The sequence below is a fragment of the Crassostrea angulata genome, chromosome 4 (genome assembly GCF_025612915.1).
Source record: "Crassostrea angulata isolate pt1a10 chromosome 4, ASM2561291v2, whole genome shotgun sequence".
Taxonomy (NCBI): domain Eukaryota; kingdom Metazoa; phylum Mollusca; class Bivalvia; order Ostreida; family Ostreidae; genus Magallana; species Magallana angulata.
The window spans coordinates 11,554,800-11,563,953 of NC_069114.1; the positions used below are offsets into that span (position 1 = coordinate 11,554,800).

At 31.4% G+C, this 9,154-nt stretch overlaps 1 protein-coding gene across 1 annotated transcript; it reads right to left on the minus strand.

Moving 5' to 3' along the window:
- Window positions 1–357: 357 nt before the first annotated feature.
- On the minus strand, window positions 358–4,646 carry LOC128179678 (uncharacterized). The gene is made up of 3 exons (XM_052847183.1): window positions 4,565–4,646; window positions 1,371–1,457; window positions 358–905 (listed from the first exon to the last, which is right to left on the minus strand). Exons 1-3 carry the CDS (start codon window positions 4,644–4,646, stop codon window positions 358–360), a joined length of 717 nt encoding a protein of 238 aa, XP_052703143.1.
- Window positions 4,647–9,154: the final 4,508 nt, after the last annotated feature.

The following is a 9,154-nucleotide window of genomic DNA, read 5'->3' on the forward strand; positions in this document are numbered from 1 at the left end:
AAATAAATAGCAATGTATAAACAATCACCGGGGTTTGGACTTTGTTGGCTTAATCAGACTTATAAAGCTTCTCCGAGATATTATCCACTGTAGATCCGCGAAGGCAACTTATTGGCATAAGGAAAAAACGTCTTTTAAAGTGTCATCTTACATTCAACAATCTTCTTAAAAGGTTCTCAGAGGAACGGCTTACGCAAGATCTTGTTTCAAAATTAAAAAAAAAAAGAATAAAAAGAAAGGCAAGAAGCAGCAAAAGAAGAAGAAGAATTAATAAAAAATCGGTGGTTTGAACCGCCTGCTTGTACGTCGGTAACTGTTTTTTGTCTGTCATTACTGTTGTTTGTCTGTCAGTAACTGTTAATTGTCTGTCAGTAACTGCTGTTTGTCTTTCAGTAACTGTTGTTTGTCTTTCAGAAACAGTTGTTTGTCTGTCAGTAACTGTAGATTTTCTGTCAGTAACTGTTGATTGTCTGAGAGTAACTGTTGATTGTCTGTCAGTAACTGTTGATTTTCTGTCAGTAACTGTTGTTTGTCTGTCAGTAACTGTTGACTGTCTGTCAGTAACTGTTCTTTGGCCGTCTTTAACTCTTTCCATCTAAGTTGGTACATTTGCTTATCCTTTCTTTCATCTTCCAGCTCAAAATGACATTTGGTAAGTTCTCTCTGCATTGAATTATGATCAAGCTGCAGCCTATCATTCTGTTGCTGAACTTCATCTGAAATATTCCGTAAGTCTCTATATCGTGTCTCCAGCTCATTTACTCTTCTCATAGCCCGAGTGTTTGAATCTCCTAAAAGCTGTGTTATGTTGGCCAAGGAGCTGTGTATTTCTCTCAACCATCCCATATCCCTTTGTTGACGTTCTAAGGTGACTCTTAGCTCCTGATTTTCGAAAAATGTCTGTCCTTTATTATAAAAAAATAACAATAAATCAGTATTTTACGTTAAGTTAATGTTTTGTATATAATTGCATATTGATGTAAAAATATCTTTAATTTACAATTAGTTTCCAGGAGGCATGAACAAAGATTTTCAAGTAGTGAAACAAGTTTTTTTTTTAATTCAATTTATATCAGGTTATTTCATATTACCAGTAAACAAATATTTTATTCTAATTACTTTTTATCGAATGGTTACTATCGTTGCTAGTAAATCTTTTAAGTTGTTTAAAAGCACAACTCTAAAATATCAGCGTAACTACATGTCCTTGCTATAAATTATAATTTCTAATCTTAACACCAATTATGAACGCCTCAATTTACCAAAAATATTCTTCTAGAGGCTTCATTTTGCTTGTAGTATCATTTGCATGTAAGTTGATACAAATAAAAAGTTAAATTGTTTAATTATTATATATGACTACAAAATACCTAGAGTCTTGCGAGGGGACTCAACCAGCTCATTACCTTCGAAGTTCAAAAGGAACTGGGCGAATTCTTGCACTGTGGGAGCACGACCTGCAAAATAAAAGTTTTATTACATCACCATATAATATTCCAAGTTTTGATTTTACACCTTTTTTTTCCTTAATAGTTTCCCTTCTAAAGTCTATTCAAAAGAAATATATTTGTTTTAATAACATTATGGGTTTAAAATTCCAAACATGTATTACTGGTGTAATATAACATACATTAGAGCCAGCTGTGTATTGTAGAAGATCATAGAAAACACTATTGAAACATCATTTGATTTTTACAAGAACTAGTTTTTTAATCAAATGACTAGTAAAATCAAGAATGCTATTGTAAGCATTCTGTTTCATAACTGTGTCCGTAGTCAATAAAAAAAATCGCATAATATTACTTTCCATAACTTTGTTGAAAATATAAAGTTTATTTCATTCTGCATTGCTTGCATTTGCAAAAATGAAATTGAAAGTAAGTGAAATTCGTATTCCATCTCATACTTTTTGTACTCTTGTACCCAATGTTGTTTATCAACTTAAATCAATTTAATTATTATTGTCTATTAATATTGATATACTGTTATTAATTATTATTGTCTTGTTGTTAAAAATAAAAAAAGTAATCAATGAATATCTGTTGTGGCAAAAATAAACTAAATTAAAATTATGTTACATGTATTATTATAACCTTTTATAATAGAAGGGGGTTCATTGTATGGAAAAAAAACCTTAATAAACTGTGTGGCAACGCACTTTTAAAAAATTACGCAGTTTTCAAAGTGCGTTAAATTTGAGACCAAGTTAACCCACTTTGAACTTTTCAAAGTGCGTTTTGAATGTATATCAACTCCTTATAGTATCGAGACACTAAGTTCACTTTGAAAAATAGGTATAAATTGCAAACTGTGAAATTGATTTTCTAATTTGTTGATAGTATAATGATTTGTGGACACTAGTGAATCTTATTTACCCTCTTCGATAAAGTGGGGTGGTGGTTAAGCAAAGATACAGGTCAATTACTAGTACATCATTTACAGTAAAAAGGTGTCCGGTAACCCTTAATTTCCTTCCAAAACATATTTAATACTCAGCAACTTGGAGTAAACGTTAAAAATCGGAAAAAGAAGTAAGCCTTGCTTTAAATTAAATACAGTGATATTGAAAAAACGAGCTGGCCAAAAATAATTTCTCCAATGGTATATTAAAAATCTTTACCTGTTTCAACATAAACCCTCTTTTTAAATTCTAATATCAATTATAAAAAAATAAATTGCATGTACATACTGAAACTTTAAACTATTATAAACTTAAAAAGAGAATTAGAGTGTGGGTACATTTGCTCGCATAGCCCAATGTTCCGGATAAGAAGTCAATTTATTGCATAACCTAAAAAGGAAAATGCAGTTGCTCAGCGATGCAGTTTATGTCATATTGGAATAATTGAAATATCCCGAGTTGTTCTTTATGTGTAAATTGTCAAACTACGTAGGCTTGTGAGAAAAGAAAATATTCTAATCGAGAAATCGCTTATTAAGTTAGCTGATACATGTAATGGATTATTTTTTTTTTTAGAAATATAGCCCATTAAAGTGTAATATACCTCTGCCATCAATTTTACCATTTATTTCTTTAAAAAAATCGTTTTGATTTTCATCAAAGTCAATACCATGATAGTCAATGAAACACAGTAAAAGTGATAAAGCGCTGCTAGATTTCTCCAAAATTGATAATGTGTGTAATCATGATTTGAAAAAAAAAATTGACATAGTGATTACATAAACCAAAGATTTACCTTCAGAGCATAAAATTAAAAAAAATTAATGCCTATGAAAATAAAAAAGAGTTACATACAATGTCAAATCGGCTTTCAAAACATAGTAAAGCGCTGCTTTTTAGTTCAGAATGGCACTTTGTTGTATAAGTTTTTAATAAATGCTGCTTTTAATCAGCCATTACATGTATCATAGTTCCTAATTTTTCAGAAAAGTTTTCAGTTTTATTTTTTAATTTTGAAAATTATTAATGGATCCATATGTTTTCAAATGTTTTAAAAATATAAACCAGAGCATTTTGTTCCAACACAAAAAGGGGATCAAATGAAGGATATTCCAGTAGTTGGTATATTATCAATAAAATGTGATAATGTTCTGTTTAATTTTGTTTTCCAATATCTAATCTTTCAGAATAGTAAAACCTTATTCAGTTTTCAACAGTAGAAATCTTAGTTTCAAATGATGATGAATAAGTCTAGAGTTTGCAATTGTTTTAGTATGTTTTTCCCAAGTATAATGATATTATTCATTTTCCTTTGTGAACGAGATATAAAAAGAGAAATAAAAAAATACTTTCTAAAGATTCTCTGCCCTAAAACATCAAACACGTATAGTTTATGTACTGCACTACTTCATAATTTTAAAAATAAAAACGACAATGCATTGAGGAATGTGAGAAAGGGAGGGTATATAGATATTATCTTATAAAAATTTGATCAATATAATCAGTTTTTTGTAATTTTTTTGCAAAATTTTTCTAACTTTTCCCCTCCCCCGGTAAAAGTAAATTTAAATAAATGTCACCTTCCTGCATAGAATAGGACCAAGTACCGCCCGTGTTGCTACATGCCTTAAAAATTGTGAGTTATTTGAGACAAAGTGAGAATATTTTTACAGCAGTTATCTCTCTTATCAGAGAATTAAGCTCAACAAGGTAAAAACAATCATTTGTTGTATATAAAATAGTCAATTATTTTGACTAAACCCTGAACAATTTTTTTTTCAAAGTGCGTTAATATCGACGATATCAACGCACTTTGAAAAAGTGATTTTTTTTTCAAAAGGCGTTGACTTAGTCCCAAAATCAACGCACTTTGAAAAAAAAATCAAAGAGCGTTATTTTCTAAGTGCGTTGTAACAAAGCATATCAACATCAACCAAGTGATTCTGCAGAAAAAAAACTTTAAAAAAAACTAATTATATTTTGTTTAAAGTAAAAACACAACTTTCTGATAAAACATAGAAAGGTTAAGGTTGAGAGGTAGCCTGAGATCATAAATTGATGAAAATAAAAAAGCGCATTCGATTTGAAGGAGCACATAAAATCGGGAATTAAATCAAAATTCTTTTTGATCTAATTGTTGATATACTCACTGCATTAACTTACCGAGTTGTCTAAAGATTAGATCGCGGACCAACTTTTGATCCTGTTCAAGAATGTGATTGAAAATGGCATGTATAAAATTCATTTGCTGAGGAGCAACGTTTTCCCAACCTAAAAAAATTATTTAAGAAGTGATTATACATGTTACTTGCTTCCTTTTTTCTCATGTGTATCACAGAACTTTAGTTTTATTACCCCTTTTTCAGTTAACATTGTTATTCTTAGATTTAATAAGTATATTTTCAATTCAAGTTACATTTCTGCATTTAAAATTTAAACTAAAAAAATATAGTTGCCTAAAGTAATTAGTTACATGTCAATTATTCAATATTTGTTTGTAAGCGCTATTTCATTTGCAAAATCTTAGCAAATACTGTAAACCAACTTTTATTCTTTTTATTTGCAATTAATTTATCAAGCGATAACATGCAGATTAACTAGTTCGCAGCGACTTGATATTGCTATCAAGCATCATTCTAGCACGGGAATAAAAGTTACAAAACGAACCTGGAAGAGTTGCTGCGACTGTTAAAGGAATTGGAAGAGTACCTCCTGAATTCTCTCTTATTGTGCGGTAGGGGTGAGGAAAAGTATTGATATACTGCAGCAAGTTATAGACATGCTCTGCATTTACTGGAGGATAACCTGATATATAAGAACATTTAGATTTATTCTCAAATATCCATAAATTAAATAAAAAATGCTTTTGCTAAGATTTATTCAGTAATTATTCATGCTGGTTCTTACATATTAAAACTTAAATAACTACCACTTTAACATATACCTTTTTTTAGTAAGTTGTAATTTTTAATAAAAAATTTAAAAATCAAATATACCTGTCAGTATTATGATGATACTGTTAATGATATGTATCATTTCCTCATCAACTCCATGTTGAAACTGCTGAGAAACTCCAGAGGCTAACATGATATAAAGGATTTTTAAATGCAGTAACAATCAGTAATTTAAGGCACTGATAGTATTTCTGTCCACAATACTGCTATTAAGAAATTGGGTTTATCTTGATATGGATCCATTTTTTAGCTTAAATTGAAGAAAATATTTTTTTTCCGGTTTCTGACTCATCAAAATATTTAAAAATATTCGAATCCTAGTATCGGTCAATTATCTGCTGTGTTAGGAATTTGATCTTTAATATCTACTAGCTCTTTTACAACTGTACAACTTGGCATAAAAATAATTAGCAAAAATTAATCTAAAATGACTATATTTTTGGCGGAATAATGGCAAAGGTAAATCGATTTTCCTTGTTCATCAAATGTATTGTAAAAGTTGGCATACATATGTTTATTTGGAAAATAAAAAAATAAAAAGATATAACACTACATGACATGTTCTATCGTAAAATATATAAACGATTTTTAATAAGAGGACAATTACGCGGAGAAGAATTACATTATCATCCCATGTTCATATGGTTGTCTGGATTAAAAATGCCCCAAAATATCAAGAAAATGATGAAAAACAGATTTTGGATTTTGTAGATCATTACTTGAAATTAGCTGCAGGACTGTAGTTCCCGGTCTGAAAAAATTCAGATAGACGACCGACAGTGCCTACCATAGGAAAACATACAATTTACTGCGCACAAAAAATGCCCTTGTTTTGGACCGATTAATCTCATTTGCGATCACATTCTGTACAAATATTTGATCCCAAAAAATTCCTCGGTCATTTTACTACAGATATCGTCACTTCACTTGCCTCTGATATTCTTTTAAACACCATCAGCAGCCCATATAATTAAAGTGGTACAAGTTTGTTTACATTTAAAAGTGGCGACTCTCGATCTCGACGTAAATTAACATACTTCATTTTCCAAGGTCGGTTATCATTTTTAAGAGAAAATTTGAGGAAAGTAAAGTGACGTCATCAGTAGTAAATTGGCTGAATAATTTAATGGTACTAATTCTTTTTTTTTACAGAATTTGTGTGACAATAAGGTAAATAAGTCCAAAACTAGCGCAATTTTTTGTGCGCCGTAAATTGTAGATTTTTCCTATGATAGGCACTGTAGCTCCCAGGTCGTCCATCCGATTTTTTTCAGACCGGGAGCTACAGTCCTGCAGCTATACTTGAAATGTGAAAAGAATGAAGATGATGACTTGACGGAATTACAAGAGCATAAACAATCTCAAACACGTCAAACATGCAAAAAAGTGAGGAACAGATGTATGCAGATTTGTTTTTCCACTACCTCCTTTAGAAAAGTCTATGATTCTAGAACCTTTAGATGCTGATGTAGACACGTACAGGAAATTGTATGATAAAATTCAGAAAAAGTTAAATGATATGTCGAAAAATGGCTGAGATGTATCATACAAGACACTATTAGATTCAGTTTTAGAAATATCTGAGGAAGATTACATCAAATGCATCAGGTGTTCATTGAGAGTTTTTACTCAGTTTTTCTAAAAAGAAAGCAATGCGATATGAGAGTAAATTCTTACAACAATGTTGTTCTAAATGCTCGGAAAGCAAACATTGACATGCAATTTATCTTAGATCCATATGCGTGTGCAATGTTTATTGTTTCATATATAAGTAATCTCAAAGAGGAATGAGTGATTTACTGAACAGAGCTGCAAAGGAAGCTAGAGAAAGAAATATTGACTTACAAAGACAAGTGGAAACCATTTCCTCAATAGCGTGGAAGTCGGAGCACAAGAAGCTGCATACCTGGTGTTGCAAATGCCTCTAACAAAACATCAAGAGATGTTGTTTTTATCAATACAAGTCCCTCTGATGATAGAGTAATTCTCATCAAAACAGATAGTGAAAAGTTGACACCGAATTCTTGCTGACTATGTATCCCAACTTGATGTAGTGTTTCCAAAAGAAAGTGAAAACACATTCGATCAAACAGAGATAAATGATGATTAAAATGATAAGTCAGATATTGACTTTTATTAGAGTGATACACTTGTTACTCTTAAAAATGGCATTTTCATCAGACGTCGCAAAGTACCTAGAGTGATTAGATATGCCCGGTTCAGTCTCAAAACATACCCCGAAACTTACTTCAGAGTTAAGTTAATGCTGTTTTGCCCTGGAGAGATGAAGAAGTTGATCTGTTGTCTGAAACTGACACTTTAAAAAATTCATTTAGTCTTAGAAAGTCTTTTTTGGCTAAAAAAATCTAGCAATATGAGTTTAATGCTGAACTGCTAGATGCAGCATTACAGATAGCAAATGATGATTTAACAGATGCTTTTAATGAATTAGAACCCAATACTCAGCAAACAGAGGCAGAAGACAAAGCTGAAGGACCTTTTGAATCAGAAAACTTTGTTCCGTTTAATCCTGAAAGATTAGTTAAACAAAGGATATATGATATTGGGGCAGATTTTGGCATCCCATCAAGACAAATTACAGAAGAAAGTTCCGTGAGAATGAGAGAGAATGAATATTTGAAATTGGTGGAAAGTTCAAATGTAAAGCAAAGGGAATTTTTCAATCACGTCTTGCAATGGGTCAAAACGGAAAAAGAGCCGATTTATTTTTTTTTATCTGGAGGTGCTGGTGTTGGCAAATCTGTTTTGATTAGAGCACTTTATCAAGCTTTGCATCGATATCTATGTCCCACTGAAGGTGAAAACCCAGATGAAACAAAGTTTACACTGCGATGAATTGAATACTTTTCGTACCAAATTCAGAAACCTGAAATTAATCATAATTGATGAAATATCAAAGGTTGGCAATAGGTTACTGGCTCTAATTGACAGTCGTTTGCAACTTCTGACAGGCATACAAAAGCCATTTGGTGATATTAATATTTTAGCAGTTGACGATTTTTTTCAACTCAAATCTGTCATGGACAGCTGGATCTTTCAGGATTTAAAATGTAATGCATAAGCTCTTGCTAGCAATCTTTGGAAGGAACACTTTTGTGTATTTGAATTGGATGAAATAATGAGACAAAAAGATGATATCGAGTTTTCTCAACTGCTTAATTGCCTTCGTTACAATGAACTAACATCAGACGACAAGAACGTTATTCAAAGATGCATGATAACAGAAACAATTGACAATTATCCACACCATGCTCCACATCGCTTTACTCAGAACTCTAAAGTAGATGCCTGCAACAATCATTTGATTGAAACACTTGAAGGAGAAAAGGTCACAGTGAAATCAGTTGATACTGTTATTAAAGATTACTCAAAGGAAGTTAAACAAAAGCTTTTCAGGTCTCTAGTAAAGAAAGATACGAAAGCCGAGAAGGATCATTCGAGATTCGAGATTCGAAATACGAGATTCGAAATACGAGATTCGAGATTCGAAATTCGAGATTCAATATCTAAATTAACCAATCAAATCATGGATCTGAAACCTGTATCCTAGCAACATCAAACTGTTCTAAATAAAGATCATTCGTACATGCTCTTTCCTACAAATAAATGTCTTAATAGCTCTTATATAGTGGTTATAAAATGGTTAAATTAACATTGATGAATTAACCCCACACAGTATAAACAATTTAATTAGAAATAACACTGTTGGCTTTGCGAATCTAAGTGGTTTTGTTTGCCCTGTATGTATTTCCCCCCGAACAATTTTAACCCGAAGTGT

What these genes read in the sequence shown, in the direction of transcription:
- LOC128179678 (XM_052847183.1), bottom strand. Translation starts at nt 4,646, where the DNA reads ATGAATTTTATACATGCCATTTTCAATCACATTCTTGAACAGGATCAA. An exon ending in TCTAATCTTTAGACAACTCG is followed by an intron (nt 1,458 to 4,564) that starts GTAAGTTAATGC and finishes TTTATTTTGCAG; the next exon opens with GTCGTGCTCCCACAGTGCAA. An exon ending in GTCCCCTCGCAAGACTCTAG is followed by an intron (nt 906 to 1,370) that starts GTATTTTGTAGT and finishes TTTATAATAAAG; the next exon opens with GACAGACATTTTTCGAAAAT.